The following is a 17260-nucleotide window of genomic DNA, read 5'->3' as shown; positions in this document are numbered from 1 at the left end:
TTTAAACTTCCTGTACATCAAACCTTCATGACACATGTTAATTAACAATAAACAAAATGTGAGGATATACATACATTTATTGGTATATAAATCAATATTGCGAACAACATCCTTTTCAAATGAACTAAAATATTATGCCTCGTCAGCTCAGTGAGGAAATATTTGTGTGTATTCATTTTTATATCTTTTAATACTAAATATCATTATGTTCAAGGTGTACCAAATATTTCAATACACACAAAGTGTAACACCATGACAGTGTTGACAATTCAAATCAAGAATTATGTTGAAATTAACAATAGACAAAATCAACATCAAATGTGATTTTAGATCCTGAGTTCCTGTCACATTCGTCGTATGAAGGAGACCAAGGCGCAGCGTGAATTCTCTTTATTAAAAGAATGAACACCGAACGAACAAACAAACAAAATAACAAGCGAAAGGTGACGCTATACAATAGTGCTGACAGGCAACTACACATAGTCAAGATCCCACAACTAACAATGGGGAAATGGCTACCTAAATATGATCCCCAATCAGAGACAACGATAAACAGCTGTCTCTTATTGGGTACCATATCAGGCCAAAATAGACATACAAACACCTAGATGACCCACCCTAGTCACTATCACGCCCCAACCAACACTGAGAAAAACAGTTTACTTTGGTCAGAGCGTGACAGTTCCGCTGAAAACAATTGTAATTGGGTAAAAATGAAACCTTAAAAAATGTCAAAGAGAAATGTCACTCAAATGTGCAGTAAAATAAAAATAAAACTTTGCTTAATGCATTATTCCCTTAATAAAATAGGACATATTTTACACTTTTGTAACACACAAATGATCATATTTGTGTCATATTACACATTTAAGAACATATTACACATTTAATGTAATAGCATTTATATCAGAGATGGGTAACTTTGATGAGGGTGGGGGCCACAAAAAAATCTGAACTAATAAGGTGCCGCAGTTGCTCATGGGTCTGCGTACCCATTTGTGCCTGCGTAATTCAGTTAATTTAGAGCAATTCTACACATTTTGCCATGGGTGTAGAGAAAATATTGCAGTTTTAAAACAGGTTTGCTGCAATTCTACAGATTTTGCAATTCGACAGATAAAAGATTGAGCATTTTTATAACTAATTTCCTGCAATTATACACATTTTTCCATAGGGTGGAGAGAAATGTGTGCAGGTTTTAATATTATATCTGAGTGAGACTGACTAACAAAATCAGATGTCTCTTAATGACAATAAGTGTAACTAAATTCATACGTAAAAAATATATGTATTTATTTATAGAGTTGTTGAGTTATACTTGAGGGGACACCGTTTGGAATTATGGTATGCTGAAATACACCCTGTAGTATTTTGAGAGAATAAATGCTATCTTAGAAGATCATGTTTAAATTGTGATTACAAAAAAATTTGTGCGGTTAGAAACTGCAACAGAAACAGTTAAAAACTGTTCGACCTAAAAATACTATACATTTATCAGAAAACCAAAGCCTTCCAGCCTACTGAAACACATTGCGTTACCCGCCACTAAGGTCAAAATGACAGCTGCAATTTGAAAAAATAGTAAACAGATTTGTACTTAAAATGCTAAATGTTACGTACAATATAAAAAGGTATTAAATATGCAGCATATCGCCTCGGAAAATTACATAAAATTACACAAAAACAGGAAGCATTTTTTCAATTTTTTTCTTCTTCTGACAAATAGATAAAAGGAAATGATCTGGTCCCATGTGAAATCTTTCCTCTATAGCTGTATATTTAAAGAGGAGAACAAAAACACCTGTCTTCACAGCCTAAGTTCTGCTGTGAACAGGTGTTGGCCCTGTGCTTTTTCTCTTACGTAGATGTCTCTTTTCCACACGGCTTTCTTCCTGCTCTTGATCTGATGAAAGCAGGACCACCTCAGGATCGAACTTCTCAGGTGTTACTATTTTGCTGTGTCTTGTGGATTTACGCTGGGGCGTGGCCTTGGAGTTGGGTGTGGTTGTGGGTGTGGCAGTTAACCTCACTCTCAGAACTCTCGTTAAAACCACTGGAGCCTCCTCTTCCGCAGAGCTCTTCAGCTCTTCCTTCTGAGTTGGAGCTACCTCCATCTTCTCCCCCTCCTCTTTCTCCTCCTCCTCATCGTCTTCTGCCAACTGTAAATTAAGGTTGTCCACCTTGACCCCGACTCCATCCTCTGCCTCTGTCTCACCGCTCTCTACATTTTGCATACCATTCTCCTCAATAGTTTCTTCTTCCTTCTTCTCCTTCTCTGTTCCATTTTCCTCAGGCTTGACACCACCCTCAGCCACTGAGGCCACTTCCTCCTCTTCTACTACGCTTGCCTCTTCTGCCATTACCTTATCAACCTCTTCTTCCACCTCATCTACCGCTTCAGCTGTTTCTACTTCAGCTGCCTCTTTTGATGTTTCTGTAGTTTTCTCCTCTGTGTTCTCCTCTTCTTCCTTCTCCTTGGTTTGCTCTGCCATAACCTCCTCTGGCTGATGTGTGATTGCTTCTTCTTTTGCCTCAGGAGCACCACTGTCTACTTGTACTTCAGTGTTTCCTTCGTCCTCTACCATCGCAACATCTGCCTCCATCTTATTCTGTTCCACCATTTCCTCCTCCACTGCTTTTCCTTCCTCCACAGCTTCTGGCACAGGTTCAGCTGCCTCCTCCATCTTTTCAACCCCCTTTACTTCCTCTTCCTCAGGTTCTTTGCAAGCTTGTTTGGAGTTGCATCTGGGTGTGGCAGGAGCAGATTTTCTTCCTCTCCTCAGAATGTTGGCTCCTACTACCAGTGCCTCTTCTTCCTCCTCCTCCACGTTTTCCTCCACAGCTTCCTGCACAAATTTATCCATCTCCTCAACCTTTCCTGTCTTCTCCTTCTCCTCTTCCTCTGCTTCTTTGCCTCTTCGCGTGGACTTGCGTTTTGGAGGAGTAACAGAAACGCTTTTTCTTCCTCTCCTCGGGAATCTTGTTTCTACAACTTTACCCTCTTCTTCCTCGGGTGGTAAGGCTTTCTCCTCATCCTCAACCGGCTTTTCCACTACTTCCTCTGCTACACTTTCCACCTCTGTTGCCTCCTCCACTTTTTCTGCCTCTTCTACCACAGTCACCTCAGTTGTTGCTTCTTCCACTGTTTCTTCTTCCTCAACTGTTGCTTCAACCTTTTCTTCCTCTACAGATTTAATTTCCTCCTCAATCTTTTCTTTTGCCACTGTCTCGTCTTCCACTGGTGAAGTTTCAGGTGCAGCTTCTGCTTCCTTCTCCTCCTCTACCTTTTCCTCTTCCTCAGTTGTTGCTTCCTCCACATGTTCTTCCTCTATCGCTTCTGCCTCCTCAACCTTTTCTTCCACAGTAGCAGTTTCAGCTGCAGCTTCATTTACCTTTTCCTCCTCCACCTTTTCCTCTACAGCTTCAGGCACAGGTTCAGCTGTCTCTTCTACCTTTTCTTCCTCCCCAGGTTCTTTGCGGGCTCGTTTGGATTTGTGTCTGGGTGTCGGGGCAGATTTTCTTTCTCTACTCTGAACTCTGGCTTCCACTACTGGTGGCTCTTTTTTATATCCATTTTCCTCTTCTGGCTCATCCTCCTTTTCTACTTCATCGGGTTGTTTGCCTCTTCGTGTGGACTTGCGTTTTGGAGTCGGAGTAGCATGAACACTTTTTCTTCCTCTCCTCAGGACTCTTGTTTCTACAACTGGAGGCTCCGCTTCCTCCTTCTCCTCTGGTGGTGACGTCTTCTTCTCTTCCTCAAATGGCTTTTCTACCACTTCATCTGCAACACATTCCACTACTCGTGCCTCTTCTTTCTCCGCTTTTTCTGCCTCTCCTATCATAGCAACTTCCTCTGCTAGTTTTTCTATAGCTATTTCAAAAACTGTTTCCTCTTTCTTCTCTTCATCCACTTTTTCCTCTTCAGTTGTTGCTTCATCCACCTTTTCTTCCTCTATGTTTTTTGCTTCCTCTTCCACCTTTTCTTCCACAGTAATAGTTTCAGCTGCAACTGCATCTTCAGTTTCCTCAATTTTTTCCTCTTCCACTATCTCCGTTTCTTTCTCTTCCTTCATCTTTTCCTCTTCCTCGGTTGTTGCTACCTCCTCCCCCCTTTCTTCTGCAACACTATCCTCTTTCACTGATTCAGGTTCAGCTGCAAATTCAGTTTCCTCTTCCTCTTCATCCACCATTTCGTCTTCCATTATTTCTGTTGCTTCCTCTGCCATTTCCTTCTCCACTAGTTTTTCTTGCTCCATTTTTTCTTCCTCCTCTATTGTTGCTGTTTCCTCCACAGCTTTTTCTCTCTCCTCCCTTTTCTTTACATAATCCAGCATAGGTTCAGCAACCTCCTCTACCTTTTCCTCCTCCACCTCTTCCTCAGGTTGTTTGCTGCCTTGTTTGGATATGCATCTGGGATTGGCAGGGGCCGATTTTCTTCCTTTCCTCAAAACTCTGGCTTCCACTACTGTTGCCTCTTCTTCCTCAGCTGCCTCTTCCTCATCTGGTGCCTCCACTTTCTCATTTTCCTCAGGTTGTTTGCCTTTTCGTGTGGACTGGCGTTTTGGTGGAGTAACTGGAACACTTTTTCTTCCTCTTCTCAGGACTCTTGTTTCTACAACTGGGGTCTCCTCTTCCTCCTGAGGTGCTGTGGTTCTCTCTTCTTCCTCAACTAGCTTTTTTACTGCTTCACCTGCTACATTCTCCACTGCTGTTGCCTCCCTCTCCATTTTTTCTGCCTCTTCAATTACCTCTGCTAGTTTTTCTCCCATTTCTTTTTCTGCCTCTTTCTTCTCTTCCTCCACTTTTTCCTCTTCCTCAGTTATTGCTTCTTCCACATTTTCTTTCTCTGCGTGTTTTGCTTCCTCCTCCACTCTTTCTTCGACAGCTGTAGCTTCCTCAATATTTTCTTCATCTGCTGACTCCTTTTCTTCCTCCACAATATCTTCTTCCTCTATTATACCTGCTTCATACTCCACCCTTTCCTCTGCAACACTCTCTTCTTCCACAGTTGTAGCTTCAGCAGCAGCTTCCTCTTTCTCCTTTTCCTCCACTATTTGTGCTTTCTTCTCTTCCTCCACATTTTCCTCTTCCTGATCTGTTCCTTCCTCTTCCTCTGCTTTTTCTGCTTCCACCTTTTCTTCTGCAGCACTCTCCTCTTCCACTGGCGCAGTTTCAGCTTCCTCTTCCTTTTCTTCCTCTCCTTTTTCCTCCTCCACAGCTTTTTCTTCTTGCACCGCTTCTGCCACAGGATCAGCCGCCTCCACCACCTCTTCCTCAGGTTCTTTGCGGGCTCGTGTGGATTTGCGTCTGGGTGTGGCAGTAGCAGGGGCTGATTTTCCTCCTACCCTCAGGATTCTGGCTTCCTCTAATGGGGTCTTCTCCTCCTCAGCTTCCTCTTCCACTTCTGGCTCCTCCACCTTCTCTTCCTCAGGCTGTTTATCTTTTCTTGTGGACCTACGTTTCAGAGTCAGAACAGCAGGAACCCTTTTTATTCCTCTCCCAAGGACTCTTGTTTCTACAACTGGAGCATCTTCTTCAGGTGGTGAGGTCTCCTCTTCCTCAGATGGTGAGGTGTTCTTTTCTTCAACTGGATTTTCTACCACTTCATTTGCAACAAATTCCACTTCTCTAGCCTCTTCTTTCTCCTTCACGTTTTCTGCCTCTTCTACCATAGCAACTTCCTCTGCTAGTTTTTCTATAACTGTTTCCTCTTTCTTATCTTCGTCCACTTTTACCTCTTCCTCAGTTGTTGCTTCCTCCACCTTTTCCTCCTCTATGGTTTTTGCTTCCTCCTCCACCTTTTCTTCCACAGTAAGAGTTTCAGCTGAAACTGCAGTTTCAGCTTCCTCTATTTGTTCTTCCTCCACTATCTCCGCTTCCCTCTCTTCCTCCATATTTTCCTCTTCCTCAGTTGTTGCTACCTCCTTCACCTTTTCTTCTGCAGCACTCTCCTCTTCCGTTGATTCAGGTTCAGCTTCGGTTTTCTCCTTCTCTTCCTCCACATTTTCCTCTTCCCCAGTTGTTGCTTCCTCCTCCACCTTTTCTTCTGCAACACTCTCCTCTCCCACTGGTGCAGTTTCAGTTTCCTCTTCTTCCTCCACCATTTCTTCTTCCACTATTACAGCTACCTCCTCCTCTGCCATTTCCTTCTCCACTGGTTTATCTTGCTCCACTTTTTCTCCCTTCTCTATTGCTGCTGTTTCCTCCACTTCTTTTTCTCTCTCTACCATTTTATCCACAGAATCCAACACAGGTTCAGCCACCTCCTCTACCTCTTCCTCGGGTTGTTTGTGGCGTTGTTTGGATTTGCATCTGGGTTTGGCAGGGGTAGATTTTCTTCCTTTCTTCAAAACTCTGGCATCTACTACTGGTGCCTCTTCTTCCTCAGCTGACTCTTCATCTGGCGCCTCCACTTTCGCAGGTTGTTTGCCTTTTCGTGTGGCCTTGCATTTTGGTGTAGTAACTAGAACACTTTTTCTTCCTCTTCTCAGGACTCTTGTTTCTACAACTGGAGCCTCCTCTTCCTCCTCAGGTGGTGTGGTCTTCTCTTCTTCCTCAACTGGTTTTTCTACTGGTTCATCTGCTACATTATCCACCGCTGTTGCCTCCCCCTCCACTTTTTCTGCCTCTTCAACTACCTCTGCTAGTTTTTCTACCGTTTCTTCTTCTGCTTCCACCTCTTTCTTCTTTTCCTCCACATTTTCCTCTTCCTCAGTTATTGCTTCCACTACTGGTGCCTCTTCTTCCTCAGCTGCCTCTTTCTCCTCTGGCTCTTCCGCCTTCTCTTCCTCAGGCAGTTTGCCTCTTCTTGTGGACTTGCATTTTGGTGTTAGGGTAGGTGGAACGCTTTTTCTTCCTCTCCTCAAGACTCTTGTTTCTACCACTGGAGCTGCCTCTTCCTCCTCAGCTGGTGAGATATTCTCCTCTTCCTCAGCAGGTTCCTCAACTACTGGCTGCTCCTCTTCCACTCTCTCCTCCTCAGCCTCAACAGGTTTCGTGAGACGAGTGGATCTTGGTCTGCCTCTTCTTTTTTTCCCCTCCTTCGAGGATTCTTCGGCTGTTTCTTCTTTGTTCTCTTCTTTGTCTTCATTGGTTCCTGCCACCTCCTTTGGAACCTCCTCCGTCTCCTCCTCCTCCTCCTCCTCCTCCTCAATCTCCGAGGACACATTATCAAGCTCAATTGCTGTGTCCTCTGTGGCTATGTCAACGACATCCTGTAAAATATAAACTTTTTAAAGAGCCTGTGTCACTTAAGCCTCCTTACTCCTGGACACTTGAAAAACAGATGAATTGTTTACGAATCATATTACATTTATATATACCTCAGCTATCTCCTCTTCGTCGCATTCAGCTACAGCAACAACTTTTTCATTCTCTTGCAGATGCTCTGAAACTGGATTCTCTTTTGGGGTATCCACCTCTGCTTCAATATCCTCAATCCTACACCACACATATATTCCAAAGTGAATGACCTTCATTTAGGCAATAGTTATTTAACTGTTTGTGTGTTTTACTGGACATTAACATTTGAAACAAAGCAGTATTCACATTCTGTTACCTGATGACTTTCTCTGATTTGCTTTCCTCTGATTTGCTTTCCTCCGAGATATTCTTGAATTTCTGGCCACTGCTCCTGCCTCTGATTGTAACCGGCGTTTCTTCCTTCTCTGGAAACATCATAAAAAATGATGTTAGGAGGTGAAACGCTGTCGTTTTAGAGAACATATGTTAGAACTTATTACAAAGATCCAGTACATGAAACAACCAATACTTGCCTTTTGTCACTTTGACCAGTGTAACGTCCTCCTATAAACAAAGTAAATGTATGTTATTATGTAAGCAAAACAATAAACATTCCATTGCAAATGCTATAAGTCAAAGTAACACAAAACTAAAATAAATATTGAAAAATAGAGATTATTTGTCACATAACATGTTTTATATTCTTTACATTAAATCTATTGTTATATTTAAAAACGTACCACAATTTCAACAGTGTACTCCATGGCTTCCTGTATGCGTGATGTCACTTTCTCCATTACCCCCTCATTTTCAGCCCCCACACGGTTCGCCACAGAGTGCTCCGTAAAGGGGAGGTACTTGGATAAGGCTGAGGGAAGAAGTTACAATTCCATAATTTTAGTGAGAAATGTCTCTGTTCAAGACATACAGTGACGTGTCATTCTAGCATCCTAAGTACAGCAATATAGACACCTAGGCTATATTGTGCACGTCTGGGATGTGCACGTCTGCCATTTTAAACCTGTGATAAACATACAGCTCAGACCCATAGCCTGGATCTTGTTGGCTATGTTAGTCCTCTGGCTGGGTCTTCCAACACTCTCCACCTCCCACAGCAGGTCTCTGTCGGCCGGGTACAGGCTCAGGTACTTCCCACACACTGGAAAACGATAAGAAGTTGTTAAGGAAGTGAACTGGTAGGCTGATGGCTGCAGGTTAGGAGAGGATAGGGAATGTTTTGAAATCTTTCAACCATTCTTGTATTTCTCTGTGTGAACATTGTAAGTATTTCAACAACTAATCAAATGTTATTTGTCACATGCGTCGAATACAACAAGAACTTAACCGACAATGCTTTAAGAAGTTAAGAATAAAAATGAATAATAATAAGGTAGGGGGAGCAGGGGAATCTATCAAATAGCGCACCTCTAACTTTGTACAGTACTAATGCAATTAGTAATGCCATTAGTTGTGCAATTTAGTTAGTGTGTTTATTGTTTGAAGTGTAATAGTGTAATAATTCAATTCTCTTTTTTTATTTGTATTTATATACTACAATATGTTTCTATTTGTCGTTGTTACTTCTTTCTGAGATTTATGAGTCTTATTTTTGTATATATTTATATAGTCTTAAATGTTATGATTATTTATTTGTGTTGTTCCAAATGTCTGAATAAAAATGACAGTTAGTGCAGAATGGTGCTTTTTGTTGTTGAAGGGGGGGGGGGTTCATCCAGGGAGCCATACAAGCTAGAACTGCCACTGTGCACCGGTACCGCTTGCCGTGCGGTAGCAGAGAGAACAGTCTATGACTAGGGTGGCTGGAGTCTGACCATTTTCATGGCCTTCCTCTGACACTTCCTGGTATGGAGGTCCTGGATGGCGGGAAGCTTGGCCCCAGTGATGTACTGGGCCGAACGCACTACCCTCTGTAGTGCCTTGCAGTTGGAGGCCGTACAGTTGCCATACCAGGCAGTGATGCAACCATGCTCTCGATGGTGCAGCTGTAGAAACTTTTGAGAATCTGAGGACCCAGGCCAAATCTTTTCAGTCTCCTGAGGGGGAATAGGCTTTGACGTGCCCTCTTCACGGCTGTCATGATAGTTTGTTGGTGATGTGGACACCAAGGAACTTGAAGTTCTAAACCTGCTCCACTGCAGCCCCGTTGATGAGAATGGGGGCGTGCTCGGTCCTTTTCCTGTATTTCACAACTAGTAAAAAAGGTTGATGATTACCTTTGTACATAACTTTTGAAAGGGGGTATCTCAACCCAAGGCAGTCCTCTTTGAAACATTCAACAAAGTTCTCCAGCATTTGAAGGCCCAGGCCGTTGTCACGGTGACACTTCCTGACGAATATGGAGTCCATGATAGGAAGCTGATAGCACTGGGTTAAGAAGGTACTGCACAAGCTGCCTATATGGAAAACAGGAAAACATATGGAGACTCATGACTACAGTAGATAGTCAGAAACATATATAGGATGTACACTGAACAAATATATAATCGCAACATGTAAAGTGTTGGTCCCATGTTTCATGAGCTGAAATAAAATACCCCAGAGATGTTCCATACGCACAAAAATCTTATTTCTCTCAAATTCTGTGCACAAATTTGTTTACATCCCTGTTACTGAGCATTTCTCCTTTGCCAAGATAATCCATCCACCTGACAGTGTTGCATATCAATAAGATGATTAAACAGCATGATTAGGGTAGGAGGGTAGCCTAGTGGTTACAGCGTTGGACTAGTAACCGGAAGGTTGCAAGTTCAAACCCCCGAGCTGACAAAGTACAAATCTGTCGTTCTGCCCCTGAACAGGCAGGTAACCCACTGTTCCTAGGCCGTCATTGAAAATAAGAATTTGTTCTTAACTGACTTGCCTAGTTAAATAAAGGTTTTAAAAAATGTACACAGGTGTACTTTGTGCTGGGGACAATAAAAGGCCACTCTAAACTGTGCAGTTTTGTTACACAACACAATGCCACAGATATTTCAAGTTTTGAGGGAGTGTGCAATTGGCATGCTGACTGCAGGAATGTCCACCAGAGCTGATTCCAGATAATTTAATGTTTATTTCTCTACCATAAGCCACCTCCAATGTCATTTTAGAGAATTTGGCAGTACATCCAACTGGCCTCACAACCACAGACTGGGTGTATGGCGTTGTGTGGGCAAGTGGTTTGCTGATGTCAATGTTTTGAACTGAGCTCCCCACTGTGGCCGTGTGGTTATGGTATGGTCAGGCATAAGCTACAGACAACGAACACAATTGAATTTTATTGATGGCTTTTTGAATGCACAGAAATACAGTGATGAAATCCTGAGACCCATTGTTTTAAAGGTATCTGTGACCAACAGATGCATATCTGTATTCCCAGTCACGTGAAATCCATAAATAAGGGCCTAATAACATTTATTTCAATTGACTGATTTCCTCATATGAACTATAACTCAGTAAATTCTTTGAAATTGTAGCATTTTGCATTTAAATTTTCATTCAGTATACAGTGCCTTGCAAAAGTATCCACCCCCTTGGCATTTTTCTATTTTGTTGCATTACAACCTGTAATTTAAATGGATTTTTATTTGGATTTCATGTTATGGACATACAAGAAATAGTCCAAATTGGTGAAGTGAAATAAAAAAAACAAGTTGTTTCAAAAAATTCTAAAATAATAAAAACCCGAAAAGTGGTGCCTGCATATGTATTTACCCCCTTTGCAATGAAGCCCCTAAATAAGATCTGGTGCAACCAATCACCTTCATAAGTCACATAATTAGTTAAATGAAGTCCACCTTTGTGCAATCTAAGTGTCACATGATCTGTCACATGATCTCAGTATACACACACCTGTTCTGAAAGACCTGAGAGTCTGCAACACCACTAAGCAAGAGGCACCATCAAGCAAGTGGCACCATGAAGACCAAGGAGCTCTCCAAACAGGTCAGGGACAACGTTTTGGAGAAGTACAGATCACGGTTGGGTAATAAAAAAAATCAGAAACATCCCACGGAGTACCATTAAATCCGTTATTATAAATTGGAAAGAATATGGCACCACAACAAACGTGCCAAGAGAGGGCCGCCCACCAAAATTCACGGACCAGGCAAGGAGGGCATTAATCCGAGCAGTAACAAAGAGACCAAAGACAACCCTGAAGGAGCTGCAAAGCTCCACAGGGGAGATTGGAGTATCTGTCCATAGGACTATTTTAAGCCTTACACTCCACAGAGCTGGGCTTTACGGAAAAGTGGCCAGATAAAAAGCCATTGCTTAAAGTAAAAAATAAGCAAACACATTTGGTGTTCGCCAAAAGGGGTGTGGGAGACTCCCCAAACATATGAAAAAAGGTGCTCTGCTCAGATGAGACTTTTTGGCCATCAAGGAAAATGCTATGTCTGGCGCAAACCCACCACCTCTCATCACCCGGAGAACTCCATCCCTACAGTGAAGCATGGTGGGTATAGCATGATGCTGTGGGGATGTTTTTCATCGGCAGGGACTGGGAGTCTAGTCAGAATTGAAGGAATGTTGTATGGTGCTAATTAGAGAGAAATTCTTGAGGGAAACCTGTTTCAGTCTTCCAGAGATTTGAGACTGGGACGGAGGTTCACCTTCCAGCACAACAATGACCCTAAGCATTCTGCTAAAGCAACAGTCAAGTGGTTTAAGAGGAAACATCTGTAATGTCTTGGAATGGCCTAGTCAAAGCCCTGACCTCAATCCAATTGAGAATATGTGGTATGACTTAAAGATTGCTGTACACCAGCAGAACCCATCCAACTTGAAAGAGCTGGAGTTTTTTCTTGAAGAATGGGCAAAAATCCCAGTGGCTAGATGTGCAAAGCTTATAGAGACATACCCAAGAAACTTGCAGCTGTAATTGATGCTAAAGGTGGCTGTACAATGTATTGACTTTTGGGGGGGGGGGTGAATAGTTATGCACGCTCAAGTTCAGTTTTTTTGTCTTATTTCTGGTTTATTTCACAATAAAACATATTTTGCATCTTCAAAGTCGTAGGCATGTTGTGTACATCAAATTATACAAACACCCCTAAAATCTATTTTATTTCCAGGTTGTAAGGCAACGAAATAGAAAACATGTCAAGGGGGTGAATACTTTCTCAAGCCACTGTATATACACACATTGGAAAGAATACAATACGTATAAACGTCTATGCGAAAATGCGCATTGGCTTTGTGAGTTAGGAACTATCTTTGTTTTGCACACATATGCTGTTCTGTATTTAAAAATGTCAGTATTAAAGGTCACCCATAGTTTACTAAACAGCACATAGACACTTGAACTCAGCTCTACTCCATAATACCTGATGTGTGACAAGAATTGAGCATCAATGCTTTTATCTTCAATGTCAATGCCAGGTTCCTTACCTGAAGGTTTGACTGAGTAGAAGCCGACTGCCTGTCCGTCTTTCCAGAGGATCTTGGCGTTGTCGCTCTCCCCGTGGCAGAGGAAAGGTAGTTCGTCTGAACTCATTTCCATGGCTCTGTACACCACACGATTCAAAATGTACAGGACTATCCTCTCCCCTAGAGTCTCCACCTATAGAGGAACACATAGCAAAACACACAACCACATCAGTCAGCACCCCTGTGTGTCTCATTCAATTCACTGACCCAATACTATCTAATTCTTGTTTTAAAAAAACGTTTAAAAAATAAACCCACAAATATATACCTATTGTCTCTTGGATGCGTCTTATTTTACATTTACTTTTGCAGCTGTATAATAATTTCTGCAACAATAGTGAGAACTCTTACACATGCTATTTCTCAACAACCAGGTGGTGTATTAGTACACATACAGCTAAAATAGTTTTCAAAGATAGTACCTCCACACATCCATCTCTGGCAGGGTCTGCTGTTTTTAGGATGTCCTCCAGTGACCACCATCGATCCAACAAGTACAGCCCCACCGCTGATAGAGATAACGCACACAACAATTACATACAATATTTGAAACATTTGAAAAGTATTCAGACCCCTTCACAAAATGAAAATATCACATTTACATAAGTATTCAGACCCTTTACTCAGTACTTTGTTGAAACACCTTTGGCAGTGATTACAGCCTTGATTCTTCTTGGGTATTTGGGGAGGTCCTAAGCACTCTGGAGCAGGTTTTCATCAAGGATCTCTCTGTACTTTGCTCCGTTCATCTTTTCCTTGATCCTGACTAGGAAAACTGCAAGCGGGCTGTCGTGCCTTTTACGGACGAGTGGCTTCCATCTGGCCACTCTACCATAAAGGCCTGATTGGTGAAGTGCTGCAGAGATGGTTGTCTTCTGGAAGGTTCTCCCATCTTCACAGAGGAACTCTGGAGCTCTGTCAGAGTGACCATCATGTTCTTGGTCACCTTCCTGACCAAGGCCCTTCTCCCTCGATTGCTCGGTTTGGCCGGGCAGCCAGCTCTAGGAAGGGTCTTGGTGGTTGCAAACTTCTTCCATTTAATAATGATGGTGACCACTGTGTTCTTGGGGACCTTCAATGCTGCAGACATTTTTTGGTACCCATCCCAAGATCTGTGCCTCGACACAATCCTGTCTCGGAGCTCTATGGACAATTCGTTCAACCTCATGGCTTGGATTTTGCTCTGACATGAACTGTCAGCTGCAGGACCTTATATAGACAGGTGTGTGCCTTTCCAAATCATGTCCAATAAATTGAATTTACCACATGTGGACTCCAATCAAGTTGTAGAAACATCTCAAGGTTGATCAATGGAAACAGGATCCACCTGAGCTCAATTACGTGTGTCTCATAGCAAATGATCTGAATACTTAAAGTATTTCTGTTTTCTATCTTCAATAGAATAAAAAAAATCAGCTTTGAAGTTGTGGGGTATTGTGTGTAGATTGATAAGATATTTTTTTCATTTAATACATTTTTGAATAAGGCTGTAATGTAACAAAATGTGGAAAAAGTGAAGGGGTCTGAATAATTTCTGAATGCACAATATATAGACTAAGAATACAAGAAACTTTTAGAAATACTATATGTACCGCTTTTAAATACATATTATTACATTGTTAACTGTTACAATTGGTAAACATTTTCATGATTCATTTTACAGTTCCTGAAGGCACAAAAGACACAGTGGCATTACATTAGCCTTAGGTGGGGGGGGGGGGGGGGTCTCCATTAGCAGTCTCCATTTTGTGTCAACATCATCAACAATTTCCTCATAAGACCTCATTTACCTGTAAACTGGTCCTGTGGGGAGAACAGGGCGAGGACTTTCTGTCTCAGGTCGGCTCCATACAGAGGGACGAAACCCACATTGGAAAGCCCAATGGGCACCTGGGTGAGGACAGGAGCACAAGATCAAAATTCAACCATGTAATCTATTGGGGTATAATTTTGCATATAGTAGAACAATGCTAGGGAAGCTGTACATTTGAATTCCATCAAATAGGCTACTTCCTATGAAAAGGGGCAGATTTCATAATATAACTGTTTTGTCGTTTTAAAGTGGCGAAGCAGACCTGGAATAACTGTAGCACTGGAAGTATGTAAATCTAGCCAAGGCAGATTCAATGACAGATTTTTGGCAGTCAAATCTGACTAATTTCAGCAAAGTAGGAGTATGACACGCGTCACTACTTCACAGGAGAGCCATTTGAACGTAGAAATGCCTTCTGGAACTTGCCAACTGCCATGTGCCTTAATAACAAACTTGTATGCCATCTGTAAATACAAATACAATTGTTAGCCAATCATGGCTAAAGGGAAGATCTTTTCTTTTTCTGTGGCTAAACCTGAGCTGATGTGTTTGTAATCCTTTCTAACGCAGCTTTAAAAAAAAATGTTTTTAAAGATATCACGTAGTAGAACTGCAAAGGGGTCGCTCTCCACTTTCCGGAGGATCAAGTTTTTTGAAATCGGTATCAACACTGTGGAATTGGAGTATGATAGCTAAGGAGATGAAGAAAATTCTGGCGTTTGATTGCAAATATGCAGACGGAGTCGAAAAGAGAACACACAGAAGGCTGTTGTATAAAACAGACAGTTAGCTGTCTGTGGATTACATCTTCAAACTAAGGCAACCATGATATCCGTGACAGAGAGGGAGAAGCGTCCATCCATTTATACGGGTGAGATTGTCTAGCTAGCTACATTTTCAGATATTACACGTTTCTAATTTTGTCAAAAAGTTGGGTTAATTTCAAGTTAAAGCGTACTGTTAGCTAGCTAGTTAATGTTAGCTGGCTGGCTTGCTAGCTAATGTTACATGCATGATCTGTGTAATAATATTATTCGTATCTCAGAGCCATTTGCATTGCTAGTTATAGCCTAATGTTAGCTAGCTAGCTATCATTGAACCTGGTTGGTTAGCTCCCTGCAGATTCATGCAGGGTAGTAACATTATGAGTTGGGACGTAGCTGGTAAATTCGTCAGAATAACTGACACATTTACACATAAAAACGTTTGCAAAAAAATTTTCATTTTCAAAATGCAGCATAGTTGCAGACACCAACATAACATAAAAACTGCCTAACCAGCTCTGCTAGGGTGAGTAAAATGGTCAGAGTGAGCTGTTCTGTCTGGAAGTATTTAGCAAGCTAGCCAACCTTAGCCAGTAAGCTTGGGTGCTTGACTGCTGTTGTTAGGTCAGAACGCTTGGATCAACCCGACTCCTCGGCCAAATCGTCTAAGGTGCGCTTTGAACGCTATGAGAGTGAAACGCTCTGAATTTACCAACGGACAATCTGACAACACTCTGCGTTTACGGTACGCCCAGAGCGCACTCTAAACACACTCTGGTACACCAGATTGAATTTATGAACACACCAGTTAGTCTTGAAATCTTTGGTTGTTTAGTACATGGCCTCACATGAATTCTTAAAGAGCTGGGTGGGGCTAAAGCTTAAGAGGGTGTGAACGATGCTGAATAGGTGTAGACAAAGAAGAGCTCTCCAGTAGGTGTACCAAAACATTCAAGGGACATTTTCTCATAAGTGAGGTTATAAATTCATCAATTTTCCGATGTTCCTCAACTGTATGGTATGATATACAATTCTCTAGCTCTGAGTCTGTACTTTGATCCAATGTAAAAAACACAATTTCAAAATTTGCTACATAAGACTGAATCGAGCTAGTCGGTCACAAATGCAGTCAAAGCTCCTTTACCTGTGTGTATTGCTGAGGGTGAGGTGTTTACCTGTGTGTTGTTGGCGAGGGTGAGATGTGCAGGTGAGTCTGGATTGCTGTGGAGGATGCTGTTCATGTAGTCCTGGGCTGATCTCTCCAGGACCTCTTGGGTCACGCTGGCCAGGCCGTCCACAGGGAACTCCATTCCTACAGGAACACAGAGCAGTCAGTCACCAGAGATCACAGATAAGCTCTGTGAAGACACATTGTATTTATTTATTTAAATAAATCGTTATTTCACTAGGGAAGTCTCATTTAAATATTTTAATCTTGCAATGGAGCAGTGTTAGAAGGGAATCACTCGGATCACTCAGTCAGAAAAGAAGTGGTTATATTTCTACATTTATTTTATTATTTATTTAACTAGGCATGTCTCATTGTCATTTCTGGAGCTTTTGAAAAAGTCAGTTGCATGACATAGACATGACGCTTATTTTGGGAGAACACTAGTTCAACTGTTGGTTGGAACTGAGCCCTAAGACCTTTGCATATTGCATATTGACATGTGGCTGTAATGGTACCAGACAGTACAGGGAAAGCATTGACGTGACTTGCCTCCATCCCTACTGCCATAAACTGCACTGGAGGACTACAGATCAGTGGTGGATGAGTACTTGTTGGAAAGCCAGCAGCAGACCAGATTGTGCACTTTGCAGATCTACAGAACCTATGTGAGAGAGTGATCTGTGTGTCTTCTAACATTAGTATTGTAACATTATCTTTTGTAATTAAATGATGTCTTGTTATCTATTTATTTGATTACTATAGTCTGTTGTAGTTTATCGTAATTCATTATATTAATCTAATGCATTTGTCATATCATCTAACAAAGAAAACATCTCT

General features: G+C 41.9%; 2 protein-coding genes across 2 annotated transcripts; both read right to left on the bottom strand.

The window, feature by feature from the left end:
• Positions 1–381: 381 nt before the first annotated feature.
• Positions 382–7677, bottom strand: LOC116360709 (trichohyalin-like). Its single transcript, XM_031815685.1, has 3 exons — positions 7559–7677; positions 7323–7440; positions 382–7214 (listed from the first exon to the last, which is right to left on the bottom strand). Exons 1-3 carry the CDS (start codon positions 7675–7677, stop codon positions 1815–1817), a joined length of 5637 nt encoding a protein of 1878 aa, XP_031671545.1. The 3' UTR covers positions 382–1814.
• Positions 7678–7691: 14 nt separating this feature from the next.
• On the bottom strand, positions 7692–16562 carry fam169aa (family with sequence similarity 169 member Aa). The gene is made up of 8 exons (XM_031815674.1): positions 16428–16562; positions 14466–14565; positions 13098–13183; positions 12637–12808; positions 9477–9656; positions 8279–8401; positions 7983–8110; positions 7692–7706 (listed from the first exon to the last, which is right to left on the bottom strand). Exons 1-8 carry the CDS (start codon positions 16560–16562, stop codon positions 7692–7694), a joined length of 939 nt encoding a protein of 312 aa, XP_031671534.1.
• Between the last annotated feature and the right edge of the window lie 698 nt (positions 16563–17260).

The sequence above is a fragment of the Oncorhynchus kisutch genome, linkage group LG3 (genome assembly GCF_002021735.2).
Source record: "Oncorhynchus kisutch isolate 150728-3 linkage group LG3, Okis_V2, whole genome shotgun sequence".
NCBI classification, from domain to species: domain Eukaryota; kingdom Metazoa; phylum Chordata; class Actinopteri; order Salmoniformes; family Salmonidae; genus Oncorhynchus; species Oncorhynchus kisutch.
This window is presented reverse-complemented; position numbering and strand designations above follow the sequence as displayed.